Below are 17,134 nucleotides of genomic sequence, written 5' to 3'. Positions count from 1 at the left end.
AATATTGATTTAAAAAAAAAAAAAGCACTAGTTCCACTAGCAGCTTATTTCACTTATAACAAGGCTATTTTCCTACATAACAGGTGAAATAATCTGCAAGTAGAACTAGTACTTTATTTATCAATACTATAGAATTATTTACTTCAAACAAGCTACTATATATTGCTGAAAAGTTACTTATAAGTTAGTTTTGTCTTATTTCAAGTGTTCAAGATATTTGCCCTAGAAACTAGACAAAAATACTTGGTAAGAGTTTGTGTTTTTGCATTGCAAAAGGTATTTATTTTTAAGTCATACATCTGTTTATGTAGAAATGAAAGAACATTTTGAATAATAAATGTGGCCCTGTTTATTCTCGAGCAAGAACAACCTGTATTAGGTCAAAACTAAAACATTAAGGTTGCCTCATAAAAACCTCTAATTAGCCAGTATAATATCTTGAGTTGGATTTTGTGGCTAGAAATGCAGCATGTCATTGTCATACATTAATATAGATCACTAAAGCCAGCAAGTTATAGTGGGAAATTATGAATCTGCAGCCTTTTTCTGCTGCTATCCCTCATTGTTTCAGCAGCTTTGTGTGGCACAGATAACCCACCATACAAGGGCACGTCAAAGAAGGCCGAAGCATGTGTAGACTCATGAGACCAAACCCAGAAGGTTTGTGGCAGACAGGTTTAATGCATACCGAAGCTGCGGTTACACACACACACCTCACCCTTTTCTGTCTTCTTCGTGCCTGACCTGAATATTTCAGTTCGAAATGACAGAAAAGTGTTGTTTTTTTCTTAAATGGCAAGATATGAGGACGTATTTACGCAAATATTTCTAAATGCAATAAAATGTTTCCGTTTTAATTTCGGAATACAAAGAAAGTTCCCCTATTTTGATTTCATGTAGATTTCCGCAATACCTCTCCAGTACCTCAGGGGGCGCCAAAGCTCTCTAAGGAATCATACTTACGTGTTTATCCATACTCAAATTATTTTTCTTTGGGATAAGATAAACATAAAAGTTCCACAACATATATATTTTTTTCTAAATTGTACTTTATTTTCTTTTAAAGACATATGTTTTAAAACAGCAATTGTAGAGAATAAATAAAGAAAAATGTTTTTTTGTTACTTCCATAGGTACATTTATGCAATTAAAAACTCTATAATAATTGTGTTCATTGCTGTAAAGACCACAGGAATCTTCTCTTTCCCCCTCCCCCTCTTCATAAATAAAAAATGAAAGAAACTTTCACATCACCCCCGCAATCGAATGGATTACCAAATAAATTAAACGTAAAAAATCAAGATAGAAAAATTCCCAGCCCTTCCTTCCGTTTTGTTTTATTTTTAAACGTAGTGGCAGCAGAGAGTGTTACTTTGAGAAGTTTTTAAGTCCTCCATTTTTAAACCAAGGTATATACAGCGAGAGGAAATCCATGTCGCTTCCACTTTTAACCACTCCATGTTTTTACTTTACTTATAATTAATAAAACTAACTCTACATAACAATATTACCAATGGCAATCATACAGAATAGTATTTTCTTCTGCCGCCGACTGTGTAGACTGGCCTTTTCTTGGCGCCATAGACCACAAATCACACTATACATTAGAACCCTGTTCAGTAGAATAACATCATTGATATGCTTTTTTTTTTTTTTTTTTTTTTTAACATGTATATCTTGTTGCCGACGATAGAGTATGTACATAATATAAATGGATCCAGCTGTGGAATGATAGGAACTCTGGAGCACTTCGGATACTGTGTGGATGCGGAGTCTGTCGATGAGTTTGTTGCTGGCTTTACAGCGGTTAATGTTGTTTCTGTAAGCGCAAACACGGGATACTGCTTGTTGTGAAGTGTTGCTCCTGTGCTATACGGTTGGTCAAAACAACCAAACAAGGCTGGGACGTCCCCCAAGTGGTTTTCTTGATTGACTTCTTACGTTGTCCTGAAAATTAAGAAGGAGAAGGAGAAGAAAAAAAAAAAAAGAGGATTTTGTTAAACCAAATCACAAAAATCAATCATATCATTGTATTTTTTTTTTTTAAGATTAGAAATCTTGCAATACACACGGGACAGTCATTCTGCTGCAAATGTGCTCACAATCTTAATCATCTCATCTCCTAAGCAAGGCAGCTTATTTCAACACATGCAGGGTAGGAATTCTGGTAGGAATCAGCTCTTCACAGTTTAGAAAATTGCCCCGTATAGATTATTATAGCTCAAATTATGTTGTACTGTTATCATCAGTTAACACTCAACATCTCTAACAGTCCATGATAAAGGATGTCTCAAAAACAAGATTAGTTTTCACTCCAATCATGGGACTAATTCAGGATTAAAGCAGCATGAGTAGATAAAGCAGAACAAATATTTAAACCCTTTGAGAAACACTGATCCTTTCACTTTTATATGCATACAAGATAAAAATATTACACATGAAACATAGGAAGAATGCTAACAAAATTAATACAGGGTAGTTGTAATCTGAACAAATGGTTCTTCCTGAAGCCAGATGTAGAAAATTTAACATGTCAGGAGTCTGGACCACTTATTAAAATTAAATTTGTTGTTGCCGAGTCTCTGAGGAGTTGTGATGAGCCTCATTTATCCTGCTAAATGTTCTTGTTCCGCATAAATTCAGAATTTAAATACAGTAAATTTAGAGCAAAATCAGAATCTTGAAAAACAAAAGGATTTCATAAAATCGAACTGATAGAAGATTGAAAGAAAAGGTTTGGCAAATTAAAGACGATGGATGTCAATTCAATGTAAATAATTGTAACGACAGCATTTACTCTTTGAAATTAAACAAAACTTTTAGATAACTAAAAAATTTATGAAATCAAATGTCTTTTCAATTCTGCATTCCCATATTTATTCAGACGTGCTACGAGTTTCTACAGATTTTTATATGCAATAATTCCAAAGTTTTCCAGACACAACTTCACAGAATTAAGCTTACAATATAAAATAAAGTTCAAAATTTACTAAAAATGAAATGACGAATGAATGCAGGCTACAAGAAAGGAAGAAAATGATGGATAAACACAAAAAAAGAAGAACATGAGAAAGGAATGACAGAAGAAAGTGAAAACGAAAAAGAAAAGGACACGAGCAAAGGAGGGAGGAAGAAACTGAAAGAAGCACACAAGGAAAAATATAATGAAGGACTGAACACTGCCTGCAAAGCTAAAACCTTACCAAGTTGGTCTAGTTTTAGTGCAAATATCTTAATACGCTTAAAACAAAATCAGACGTAACCTTTCAGAAAGATAAAAAGGCTCGTTTTACATTAATGTTGATTAAGAAGTACGAGCTCCACTGGAAGATTATTTCTCTTATAACATGGGAAAAAATACTGTTATAAGTGAAATACTCCGCAAGTCAAGACAAGTACTTTGTCATCAATATTAAGGGATTATTTACTCAAAACAAACTCTTATATCTTGCTGAAAAGTTGCTTCTTCGTTTTGTTTCATTTCAAGCGTACCAAGATAACTGCACAAAGAACTAGACCAAAATTACTTAGTAAGATTTTTTTTTTTGCAGTGAAGAGAGAATAAAACGAAGTGAGGATGGAGGGATGAAGAAAGGAAGAACACAAAAAAGGAGAAAGGAAGGCAAAAAGAAATGTAAAAGGGAGAGGAAGGCTACAAAGATGGAGAGACATAAGCAAGGACACAAGAAGATAAAGCAAAATATAAATTTTTTTTTTTTTCACACTTTGCCAAACACTGAAAACACAGAAATTGATTTCCATACTCTTTATGGCTGCTACGTTTCAGAGCGCCTAAAATAGTGGTATCAGTGTCACCATACGATCACAGGCTCACACCGACCCGGTGCCTATTTTTAGCGTGTATGACTTATGATTTCTTATTCATTTGGAGCCCCAGAATTCCTACAGAGGAATGCAGCTTTTCAGCCAGCAGCACAGAAACCAAACAGCTTCACCTGAAACCTCCTAAAACCAGGTCAACACCTCACAGCACATCCACACACTCATATGAACAGCAGGACTGCTTTTTCCACATCTATCAAATATATATATATGAAACAAAAAACAACATAACCACATTTAGGTTTGATTTCACACACAAACACTACGCTCTGAACCACCTTACAGGGTCACATTTAGGACATTTTAAGTCGTACGGAAACCCAACGAAGCTCAGGCACAAAAAAAGTCACTTGGAAATAAGTTACACCAAGACCAACAAAATCCAGCACAACTACCACACTAAAACAGAAAGGAGATGTAAGAATGATAATCATGACAGACGAAAATAAAACTATTAAAAACCAAAAAGAAAAAAAAAATGTTTGGAGAGAAAATCTAAAAGCTTTATATTTGATGCCTAATGTATTTTCTTTTAACAAAAAAAAAGTCATGATAATCAGTTACTTACAGATGCTTAGGTAAAGTGACATTTATCAATCAGTATTTTGCAAGGATAAAAAAAATATATATATCAGGACAAAAATAATTTTAAAAGGAAACTCACAACGCACCAAACACAGTTCACGGTCGCCACTGTAACCCGCCATGCGGTTCAGCATGGCGAATCAAGGCAACGGCCCAAAAATAACAAGAATTAAACAAAACTGCTAATGGCAACCATCACAGGCAATATCGCCACAGCAACCAACACAGGCCATTAAACTTACGACGCTCTGAGAAGGAAGGGGGCGGGGTTTAGCGACGAACGTCTCCATGATATACGTTTGGCGGTACAGTCTTGAGTGTTTTTTTTTTTTTTTACTACTTTTTTTTTGTTCGTTTTTGCAGGAAAAAATTGCATGTCGCACAGCACAAAAACAATAAATAACAAAGATAAAAGAAAAAATTAATGATGGACAGCAGTTAACATTCAACCCTGTGACAGAACAGCGGTTAGACAGAACATTTAAAACAGAGTGAAAATCTCACTTTCTGCATCTTTCACACATCAAAGGTATCTTGTAGATGTTTTCAAGGTGATGCCCACACCATTAAAGTTAATCTACTCAGTTGTCATTGACTTCCTGCAGTATTTGAAGTGTGGGCTCCAAATTACAGCCACTTTGTATCCCTAATTCTCCCCACTCTCATTTCCAGCTGTCACTCAGCCACTGCCAGTCTTTGCGAAGACATTGATTTGCGGTCGCTCACCTCCTTCAGTAAGGCCTGTTGGCGTCCTTGGGCCTCTTCAGCTGCACCTTCAGCCTCTTCATGCCGATCTGGAAGCCGTTCATGGCCTGGATGGCAGTTTGCGCGCTGGACGGGTTGTCAAAGCTCACAAAACCTGAGGTGGAACGCAGACGCTTAAAATGTCAGGAAAGGTTCGCATTATTTATTAAAATCCCTTATCTCCAGCCCTGTTCTTTGTGACTTACCAAAGCATTTACTCTGGTTGGTGGCTCGGTCGACAAAGACCTTTGCAGAAATGACATTTCCGAAGGGCAGGAACATCTGAAGGATCTCCGAGTCGGTGAACTCTTGCGGCAGGTGGTAGATGAAGATGTTGCACCCCTCTGGACCTGTAGGCAAAGAAAAGAGGGTTGACGTATAAATAGCTAATTGATTTTTTCATTTATTAAATCTCTTTTTGAGGTATATCTGGCATTACCTGGCAAAAAAGTGTTTTTACCCCTTATGCTCGTATACGATTTCTCAGATATTTATTTATCTATCTGGGAATTTGGATGTGTTGACTATTAACATGTAAAGAAAGTAACTTTAGCCTGAAATAAATGTGCATATTTTCAGCTGGTTTCTTAATGACTTATTTATATAGAGACGTTTTCGACTAAAGCCAATCATTTGTTCATATATTACAACAAACTGTTCTAATGCTTAAAAAGTTTAAAATAAATGCTTTTCATTTGACTTCTTCGCATTCAATTAGCTCAGAGTTCAGCAAACTTTATAACTAAGAGACATTTTTGTTGTTGGTCCAGCTAAAACAAATTAATCTGTTTAGAGTCACAGAAGCTGCATGAAACAAATTTGTCCTCATATTTTGTATTGCTGCATGTTGTATTTTAATACTAGCGTATGTTTGGGACATTTGTAGTTATATCACTGGGACAATGCATCTCTACCTTAATGTATATTGTACATTGTCCCATTTTAAATTTGATTCATTTAAAATTTTAAAAAAGTGAATTTTTCACAACCAAAAGACAAAAAGTTACTTTAAAAAAAAAAGAAAAAAAGAAATATTCCTTACACTATCAGTGTTGCTCTTTGTTAAAATGTTTTGCACATTTTACATGAATTTTTGTTTACCTTTACATTTTAAAACTAATTCTTTTGCATTTTTGATGAATTGTGGATGATTTAAAGAGCCACAGGTTGCAGATCTCTGAAAAACAATCATTTTTTGGTTTCAGTTCATTATACAGCACAGACTAAGACTCAATGATCACACTGATGTGTACTCAGCTTAAATCATTTAGGCGTTTCTGGTGCACTTGTCAAAAGAGTTCAGTCTGTATTTTCATGCACTTAAAGGTCAAAGATTGTGCTCATCTTTGTTTTAACAAAATTATCATATCTACTCCAGCATTCAAGCCAAAGTGCACCCTCATATCATGAGTTGTGAAAAAGAAAACCACAAAACAAACCTCGTTTATCTAAACATGGTTTACAAACCAATGTAAATCACGATAAATGGCTGTCGACCCGGTGTTTGTCTAAGATAGTTCTGTTTGAGTTTACCTTCTCTTTGCTGGAGCTGTTGAGGCTGCTGTGGCTGCTGAGCCACCAGGGTGGGCTGGTGGGGGAACGGCTGCCCCACCAGGCTGTAGGCAGCAGGGTAAGTGGCTGATGGAGACGAACGACAGACACAACAAATTTAAACAACGTCGTTCTTCAACAAAACATCCTCAGCAGTTCCATCTCTGCACATAACTGGTGTCTTGTGACTCTGTCGTTAGCATGAATTAGCCTGCAGGGCTAACCTGTGTAGTGCTGCATGCCTGTGTAAGCTTGCTGCAAGGGATCCAGGACCGGACTCTGAGCTGTAACACACAGTCAACAAATGCTCAGTGCACAACAAAATGATTCAGAAATGCTAATCAGGGCACATCAACATGCTCCAAATCACATTTAGGGCCTTAGATTTATTCAGTTAAATCTTAATTAAGCCCTAATGTGCTGCTTCTACAAGCGTTAATAAGTAGCAGCATGAAGCTTTGTAAGCTAATTTACCAATCCACTATCTCCATACCTTGATAGGCATGAACCCCGTTAGTGTAGAGGGTTTCTGTGGCTGACTGGCCATTGGGTGGAGCTGCCACAGAGGGGTAGCTGTTCACCGCGATGGGCGGAGGCAGAGCAGGAACGGGCGTGGCCGCGATGGAGGGAGGAGTGCTGGTACCTGTAGAAAAGTTTAAAGAAAAGAAAGTTTTTCATTTAAAAGGTGACTTATTATGCTTCCTTGAACAAGTCTATAAGCTACACAAAACATGTTCATTACTTTTTTTTTTTGTTGCACAAAATAATTTTTAGATTATGAGATTTTGTTATGGTCAGTTTTCCTTTTTGATTGAGTGTTTTAGGGCCTCTTGTCACTTTAAATCCAAACAAGCTGCTGCTGGCCACGCTGCCCAAACTCAAAGTTTATGCTCACACATGAAAATGGCTGCAAACACACGTGCAATTAAACAACCGTACGTCTTTGAAAAGCAGAAGTGGAGCCTCCCACACAACCAACAAGAATGCAGATAGTGGTTTCTGAATAAAAAGTCAACATTTTCCAGCAGTCATTGAAAACCAGCTGACCAAACTTGCTGGAGTTCTGCTTGGGATGCTAGGTGACAGGCAGCGCTCCCCTGGTGTTGCCAGGTAACGGGGTCGCTAGGAGAGGGGTAGTACCTGCTGATTTGTCATGTTATATTCAGAAGGTTTTTGAAACAAATAATTTTAATCCAGACATTAACTTACTGCCAAAAGACAGCTGTGTATTTTTTTTTAAAGTGAAACAGATGAAACCCAAATTCATGTACAAAGATGTGAATTTTGCACAATAGGTCCATTTTAAAGTCCTGGTCATTAGGGGTCTAATGTGCACAAAACCAACATTGTGAGGACTTTTTTTTGGCTTATTTTTGCACTGAAATTCTCTGGATTATTTTTGAGAATAGTTGTAATACTGTGTACGTTTTCTAAAACGGTTGAATTTTATTTTTCTTTCCATTATTCTGGAGCTACTTTCCATCGGACTGTAATGGTACAAATTTTTCACCTTGTGAGATTTCACTTCCACGGCTTTTCTGCCTCACTGTTAGCAAACATTTAATCGATACGATCCAGATCAGCAAACTGCTAAAACCTCTGCTTTTAGAGAACAGCTCAGACTTTCTGATGATCACTTAATCAATATAGTTGATCGTCTTCACCTGCTGCTTTACTCTCTTTATTCTCTAGAGCTAAGAACATTAGTTTTATTCTTCCTTCTGGATTTTTATTTTTTTTTAAATAGCGCCACAATGTGATGTGTTGATATTTCTCTGATAGCAACTGTTAAACAACTAATCAAAGACAACAAGAATACAAAAATAATGCAGAAATCAAACACACACATGTGCAGTCCTCTTGGGTCCTACTCTCCTTGTGCATCTGTCCTCATATTTCAAGCAGAAATCTAATTAAGGCCAGCCAGGGCCAGACATCTCTGGCCCTCATTACCTGAGGACGGGGTGATGGATGCAATCGGCGTGGCGATGATGCTGCTGGGGTTGAGCGCGGCGAGCTGCTGCATCTGAACAGCCGCCACCGTGGCAACAGGAGAGAGGTAGGCCGACTGAGCCACCAAGGCCTGCTGCTGCATCAGCTGGAGGGTGAACACAGACACCGGTTTGGGATGAAGACAGAACAAACAAACCAGGCAGGAAAGAACATGTTTGCAATCTCATCAATCTTATGTCTATGTTTTCAAGAGTCCCACCTTCAAAATACAACTTGTTTAAATATTCCCCATCCAACTCCTGGCATGGTGATGTAGGCTTTGAAATCAGGAGTCGGCATGTTTTGAAGGTGACATCTAAACACCCAACACTCTCTGTAGTAACCTGTTCCAGTTTTTCAATCCGTTCGTTTTCTGATCCTTGCAATCAGTCATGAAGGCCACTGGGGGTGAGAAGACGGGTCTCTACACCTGGCTGAATGGTCTCTAGACAGTAAGTGTGTAAATTACACACGATGTAGTTCAAACAAACCCAGCAACCCAGCTTTGATAAAAGTTTGACTTTCAGTAGAGATTTTTGACAGAGTATGAGAATTTATTTATCTGGATCAACGCAGTTTACATGTCATATTCATACTACAGTTTTCTGAAATCATATCCTCCAAACATTTGAGTTTTCTAGGTTGTTTGACTGGATTTGTCTGAAACCAAACAGGGTCACATCATCTCCTCACACCACAAACCAAACAGCCGTAAATGAAGCATAGCTAAAACTATTTGCAATCAATTAGTGGACACAGCCTTGCACCAATTTAAAGAGCGATTTGCAGTTTTTCACCGAGTAAAAACCGTCTAGTTAGTCGAGATCATGTCAATCAAATGGAGCATATCTCATTTAATGAGCTGTGCCTTCCAGAGAGTTTGCTTTAGAGTTTGAACAGATAACAGATAACAGATAAGGCCAGTTTCCACTTCAGGAATCTTTCCCACCAACCAGAGCAGTTTCCTTCGGCTGTCTGGGGAGTTGAACAGAGTAAATTCTTCAGCCGATCCCTTACTCTTTTAGAGTATGATCACTTTGGAGAAAAATGCAGTTCCTCATGTAACACCGATTACTTCTCTGGCACAAGTGGCATTAAAAGGGAAGGTTTGCATTGTTTAAAATATTCCAAACTTGTCACCTCTTTGATTAACCTTTGATCGTCATTTTCAGTATGTTTCCTTCCCCTCACACACACATACACAAGATAGTTAAAATCACCATCAACAAAAATTTCATATTGACTACAGATTCAGATTTCCACAAAGTTTGCCTTTTTTTTTTAACTAATGTTTTTAGACTGCGATCGCTTTGAAACCGGAAATACATGAACGGCTGACTCTAAAAGTTATTTCAAATTATTTACTGGTACATGTTTCTGCAAAATTGTTTTAGCTTTTTATACAAATGTTTTATATAGTGGTAGGACTCCATTAAAATTTTTAATCAGGTTAATCGAAATTAATTGCATTTTAATCTAGGACCATATTATCGACAAAATGAGCAACATTTTTAATTCACAAACTGCTTTTGCTGCTAAATTATTGGATAAATAGACATAAGATCAACAACAAAGATATTTATAGTTTTTAATCAGGTTATTCAGCCATCAGATTGGTGCAATGTGCTATTATGCCTCAGTTTTCAAGAGTTTTAGGAAGCACAGATCAGTCATGTAACTTCTTTAAAAAAATCCTTAAACTTAAACTCCTTGAGCGACTCAGTTTAAATGTTTCCAAACAAACTGGAACTTAACAGAGCAACAGGTACAGATGGTCTATGGTGGATGTAGTGAACCTCTTTGTGTTATTATTATTATTTTTTTTATATTCCTGACACAAACAGAATTGAGAAGGAACAACCTGCTCAGTCAGTAACATAACTTACTGAACCAGAACCGCAGATGAAGCACAAACAACAAACAAGCAGGGGGGGAAAATTGATCCTTCAGAATAATCAAGTTATGTCAGAATAAATGGAAGCACGGCTATATTGTGTTCAGTAGATTGTCCACTTATATGTTTTTCTTTTGTTTTAAATAAAACAAACATTAGTGAGGGCAGAGCTTTATATTTCTGATCCACTTACAAACTCCTATTTACCATGCAAATGCTCCTAACAAGCAATTAGCATGCACTCAGAGGGCTAAAGTTACACAGGATGTTTCCCCATTAGTCCGTCTGTCGGGTTATAAGCACGTTCACAAATCAAGGAGCTGCCTCTGCTTATTCTCCGTACAATCAAACATGGCTTCGTCATCCGGCAGGAAAAGACAGAAGACGGAGAACGAAGGAAAGAGAACTGGAACTAAAACTTAGATTGCGTTAGGGATGATTTTGCGTGCAGTGTGTGTGTGTGTGTGTGTGTGTGTGTGTGTTGCTCACAGCCTGTGTGTAGGCGTTGTAAGCCCCGAGGTGCAGGGTCATGGGACTGATGACCCCCAGCTGAGAGGCCACTTGCTGCATCCGCCTCAGTCCCCGCTCCTTCTCCGAATCGGCAAACTTGACCACCAGGCTGGACGAGGCGCCCTGAGAAAGAGTCATAAAAAATAAAAAAAACACAGATCTCTCACAGCTAAAAACTCATCCAGTGAGAATAAAACAGAGACTTTATGTGATCATCTGAATATTATTAAAAGGTGACAGAAATTGTAGGTTGGTTTTGTGAAACGAATGCACAACATCTGCAGAGTCAGTGAATATTACGGGCGTGTAATTATCAAGCTGCTATGAATCTTCATTTTCCTTCCAAATAAGTGCAATAAATACAGAATGCAGATGAAGACGCAGGCAACAGAGCAGTGAGAGTTCAATAAGTAAAATTTATGTCTTATCGTACACTGATGACGCTCTCCTCTCTAAATCAGTCGCATTGACAAAAAAAAAATCTATGACAATAGATTCCTCTCATAATGTCAGCAGTTCATACCAATCCACAGATTTTAATTTACATAAATCTTCTTTTGTCTTTTTTTTTTTTTTTTTTTTTTAGATTTTTATTGATTTTAAAAATATATTTAGCTGAAATGTACAGACTTTTATTGCCTGAATAAAATTTTAAACAAGGGAAAAACAGAAAATCGTATCAAGTATTTTCAGCCTGGTTTCTTGTGCAAATTGGTATATGTGAAATAAGACAAAACTAACTTTTCAGCAAGAAATATGGGCTTATTTTAAGTCAATACCTCATTAATATTGACAAAAAAAGGTGCTAGCAATAAGTGAAATAATCTGCTAGTTTAACAAGATATTATCCCAGATTGTAAATTAAAACGTCTTCTTTAAATAGCTGGCACAATTTCATCGATATTAAGGAATTATTTACTTAAAATAAGCTCATATTTCTTACTTAAAAGTTAGTTTTGTCCTATCTCAAGCATACTAAGATATTTGCACCAGAAACTAAACAAAAATACTTGGTAAGATTTTCTACTTTTGCAGTGAACAAACTGCCTGCATGTGTTGTGTGTGTGCACAAAAATACGGATAAAAATAAATAAATGGTTTAGATTATCAAAGCTCTAGTAGTTTATATTTTAAAATATGTTATTGTCATGATGTCAGGATATTTTTACTCATAGTTATACCCAGAAAATCACACTGGACCTTGACGTAGAACCAGTTGTACAGTAGGCAAATTAAGGCAGATTCAGAAAATACTGACATGGAAATTATAATTAATGTCACTAATTAACAAGTTAAAGCAGTATTTGATATTACTGTGTTAGTAATGTGACTTTCAAGAGCTACAATTGCTAAAAAATACATATAGATATATAATCACTGAATTATATTCAATCACTTAACTGATTGAATATAACCTTTAAACGGGTTGAGTGGCAGGTGTTGCCTGGATCGCTTTTATTACACGAGCAGAAAAGTAACATTAATGTTTTGCTGCTTTTAAAGGTTTTGAAATACGAGAGGAATGGTTTTTACAAAATCCTCTGGTGGAGGTTTGCCGCAGTGAAATGATTTCTCGTTCACTTTTGCATGCGGCAGACGAAAGTTCCTTATTGCATCAAATTCTTCTGTTGTTTTCTTTCTTTCTTTCCTTCTGAATTTTTTTCAGTCAACAATCTGACATTGCAACCTTTCGGTGCACATTGTCATTCTTTGCATAAACAATTTCAATCAAATACAACTAAATTATCAACAGAGCACATGATGGCTAAAACGTGCTTCATTTCTTTCTGTTTGTGATGAGCGGGAGAGTAATTATAAGTGGTGAGTCAACCATGTAGCACATCTAAAAGGAGTGGGTCGCTCTGATATATACTGAGTGTATTTGCTGGGAACTTACAGGTAAGGTGCGACTCCCGTGCAGAGCGTTGATGGCGGCCTGGGCTTCTGCGTTGCTCTGGAACTTTACAAACGCACACCCTGCACGAAACGACACACCGGTGAACACAAACTCACACACACGCACGCATAAGGATCGCAAAACTGCTTCCCTTTAAAAATACATTAGGAGCCGTCTTACATCCAGCGCTCCATCAGTAACCGTGGCGTCGTTAAACACGGTCTGCAGAACATTCATTGCTTCATCAATCATAACCCCGTAAACCACCTAACGCATCATTAGCCATGACCCATAAAACCTATAGGCTCATTAGTCATGCCTCATGCAACAAACGGAGAAAAATCTAGCATCTGTGTCGGAGCTGTCGCCGGACTTTGATTTACACGGCAAATATCATTAGCATTGTTGTTAGTGACAATAGTAATTTATACCAAGAGGAAGGTAATGTGCCTCAGGGGTTACAAACAGTTGAACAAAGTCAATACCACTTCCACATTCCTGGCCCAGAGGCCGGTCTGAATAACCTGGAGTTAAACACACATTTTGTTAGAAAGTCGCTGGAAATTTTGTTGCTTACATCCTACATTTACAAACATCAATCCTTCAATTTGACTCTCATGTAGTTAAACTCTCTCCGAACCAAAGAGAAAATTCGACTGATTTGAGCAGAAACACAACTACTCTGCAGACTCAATGGTCCCCCTGGTAAGGATATAAAAGCCATAGAAGTTAATAACTAGTTATGTGAACTCGGTGAACTTTTTCCTCCTGAACTGCAAAAACACAAAATCTTACCAAGTAATTTTGTCTAGTTTCATGAAACAAGACAAAACTAATTTACAAGCAACATTTCAGCAAGATGTAGCAGCTTGTTTCAAGTCAATAATTCCTGAATACTGATTAAAATACTACTTCTACTGTCAGACAATTTTCACATACAACATGAGGAAAAACTTCTTGTTTTCTACGTTTTTTAAGATAACCACGGATCAAAATGTTTAATTATTGCTGTGGTTGCTGAAATTTTATTATCTGAATATTGTCAATATGATGTGACACAAAGGTCAGTTTCACATAATTAAAGAACCGGAAATTTAACCCCAATAAAAAATAGAAGTTATTGATTCCTATTATAAGGGTTCACAATTTGATCAAGCTGAAAAAGATCAGTATAAATTAAAAAGTTTTATTTACCTTTATTTATTAGAGGTGCCACTGATTGAAGGACCAGTAATTTTGTTAAAAATAAATATTTTGTAGCACTGCGTAACTCTAAGGCGGCATGGCGACGTCATGAGTTTGACAAAATATTGATCACAATACTTTTTTCGGTGTTTATCACAGTAACAAAAATAGGAATATACACAGTTTATTAACATCTGGTTTTACAAAACGGTGCTACAAAAGGGTGAACGAGTGCAAATATAAATATTTAGTATCATTGAACACAACAGTTCCTAATTTGGCGTACATCTGTATAAATAAAACCAACTGGATTATTCATTTTATCCTTAAATGTTCATTTGTCAGACTGAACGAACTGAGGAAGTATTGCTGAGACAAACCAATGCTCCATTTTCCTGCAGAAATCTTGTCAGACGTCTAAAACTTTTTTTTTTTAAAGTTCATGAAGAGACAGAGAGAGCATTTCAACTTATTATATTTAAAGCAAAGCATATTAGATTGAAGTGTCTTCATTTCTAAGTGTCCTGTTTGGTTTTCAATGTTGCAGTTACCTTTGCTGGTCCCATCAGGCCCACGCAGCACCGTGCACTCCTCTATGCTGCCGAACGGCTCGAACATTTTCCTGACATCCGCATCCGTCTGCTGTTTTCCCAGCATGCCCACAAACAGCTTCCTGTCTTCTGAGGGGAAGGAGGTCGCCAAGATTGGAGGGGACGAAGCAGGACGGCGCATGTGGGATTAAGAAGAGAGGAGAAGATGTTTTATGAGATTATTACAAGATACATGAATGGAAAAAACAGAACCGAGGACGCAATGCCCCAGATCGCCACCAGAGTGCAGTAACGAGAGCAGCTCGGCAAACAAACAGCATCTGGCCATGACTCAAATGTTTGTCACCCACTGAGAAGCGGCTCCGTCTGTCTCTGAAGGATCAAACCAGAAATGTATCTGAATGTTGGAGTCCGTCCACAGCAAATCGCCACGTTTTTTTTGTTTTTTTACATTCCTCCACATTATTCTCCTGCACACTGAGACATTAGGAGAGCTCCAGATACAATCAGTCACACGGAGCTGATGTCAGTGTCTGTCGCTCATTTACATACAGCTTTAAATGTCAGCGAGGCTGCAGATGAAAATGTGGTTTGATTAGAAACACCTGCCTGCGTGGAGCTTTGGGTGGGAAGAGTTTAAATGCCAGATAATGAGGCTTACCAGATTTTTTTTTTTTAAACCTCAGTCAGATAATCAATGTAAGAAGACAAATACGTGGTGAAATTCATGTTTTCTATTAAGCGCTAGTTTTAAATTTGGCAGTTTTGGGGTTTGGGGGCTTCCCACTGCTTCATTATTGCCAATTGTCTTAATTAGAAAATAATATCAAGTGTTACGTTAAATAAAGCAAATGTGTCTCCATTAAGCTAAAATGCATGATAATTAAACAGCCTGCTGATACTAATCTACTAAAACAGTGTGCTCCCTCGTCTAAAAAGATTAAGATGATGTGTTAAATGTAAACACAAGAATGAAAGCAATGATCTTAAAATGATCCATTGCAGTAAATAATTATATTGCTCTGGTTAGATTGCATAAGTTCATCATATTGATGGGAACTGCCTTTATTTGGCAATTTATACATACAAAAATAACACCAGTGTACAAGTTTCAACTATTGTCAACGATCAAAGCGAAGATAGTTTAACGTCAGCTTAGAGTGAGAGTAAAGAAAGCTAAAGCTTAACTTGACTTTATGGAATGTCGTGTAATAAAAACAGAAACAAAGTCGTATGCAAACAAAATAAGCTTAACAGAAAAGCAAAACAAAAGATGACAAATTACAGTTTTATGGTCAGATGAGACAAAATATACAGAAGTATATTTGGAGGATACAAGGTTAGACTTTCAAAACGTAAAAACACCGTAAACTGTCAAGCCTGGTGGCGGCAGCATTATGCTGTGGTCCTGTTTTTTTTTTTTTTTTTTTTTTGGGGGGGGGTGGTTCTGCCAGTGCAACTGGTGCATTGCACAAAGTGGATGGGATTATAAGACACTGACTGGAGTGGTGCTAACCACAAACCTAAAACTATGGACTTTATGCTTAAAAACGAATCAGTGAAACAACAAACATTTCTGTTAATAGAAATGATCAAATATTCAGCCAGAATTATGAATCCCTGGGACATTGTTATTCTGGTTGTCTAATTGTTCATTATTCTTACTTCATTAGTTAAAGGTTTCTGGTATTTGTCAATGGTTATTTGCATACAGTAAGTATAATTTTGATCCTGTATGGATCTTGTGAAAAATTCAAAGGAATTTTACACTTTTGGAGCCAAATCTGGTTTTAAAAGTTCATTAAAGTAGCAGGTTGTAACATCAGTCTGCCTCCAACAAAAACTGTTCAAACGAAGCATTAAAAGCCCAAAATTATTTTGACATTTATAATATTTCAGCCAGACTGCCACACAAAAATAATCTAACCTTTGGAATCATAAATGCTTTTCTCTAGATTCAAAACAAGGAAGGGTCTCTGAATATTTTACACCATACATTGTTATGGATTAAAGAGTTGAATCAAAGATGCATTGAAACAGGCAGAACCATATTATTTCTTAAAAAGTGAAGAAGGTTTAAGTGAACAAAAAAAAAAGATGCAAAAAAAGATGCAAGTTCAGAAAAGCTGCTGTGCCATGACTTCTGCTGACCACTGAGGAGAACGAGCGTCTCGCACGTTTTCAGCAAAGAGGTCAAAAGCCAGCATCTGTGATGTTATGGGCTGCTTTACAAAACTTGGCACCTTCAACTTGCACATCTGTGAAGGCCTCATTAACCCGCTGAGATCAGAGGGAACATGTGTGCATACATATCACTCTGAGACCTGGAGCGACTGCTGCACGCCTTTCTGAGGAGCAACCGTCACAACACGACCATGTTGC

General features: G+C 37.2%; 1 protein-coding gene across 1 annotated transcript in view; it reads right to left on the bottom strand.

The window, feature by feature from the left end:
- Positions 1 to 1,031: 1,031 nt before the first annotated feature.
- Positions 1,032 to 17,134, bottom strand: part of celf3a (cugbp, Elav-like family member 3a) — a 46,406-nt gene continuing 30,303 nt past the window's right edge. Inside the window, exons 5-14 of the mRNA XM_088010342.1 lie at positions 14,753 to 14,881; positions 13,017 to 13,096; positions 11,099 to 11,242; positions 8,677 to 8,821; positions 7,217 to 7,366; positions 6,948 to 7,007; positions 6,706 to 6,810; positions 5,379 to 5,522; positions 5,155 to 5,287; positions 1,032 to 1,947 (exon numbers count right to left, since the gene is read on the bottom strand). Coding sequence (XP_087866468.1) covers positions 5,160 to 5,287; positions 5,379 to 5,522; positions 6,706 to 6,810; positions 6,948 to 7,007; positions 7,217 to 7,366; positions 8,677 to 8,821; positions 11,099 to 11,242; positions 13,017 to 13,096; positions 14,753 to 14,881 — 1,085 coding nt within the window. The 3' untranslated portion in view covers positions 1,032 to 1,947; positions 5,155 to 5,159. The remainder of the gene's footprint in view (positions 1,948 to 5,154; positions 5,288 to 5,378; positions 5,523 to 6,705; positions 6,811 to 6,947; positions 7,008 to 7,216; positions 7,367 to 8,676; positions 8,822 to 11,098; positions 11,243 to 13,016; positions 13,097 to 14,752; positions 14,882 to 17,134) is intronic.

Source organism: Poecilia mexicana, unplaced genomic scaffold, assembly GCF_051168715.1.
Source record: "Poecilia mexicana isolate PSO_F unplaced genomic scaffold, ASM5116871v1 scaffold_11, whole genome shotgun sequence".
In the NCBI taxonomy this organism is placed as follows: Eukaryota; Metazoa; Chordata; class Actinopteri; order Cyprinodontiformes; family Poeciliidae; genus Poecilia; species Poecilia mexicana.
The sequence above is the reverse complement of the archived record's forward strand: the minus strand, read 5'-3'. Positions and strand labels throughout refer to the sequence as shown.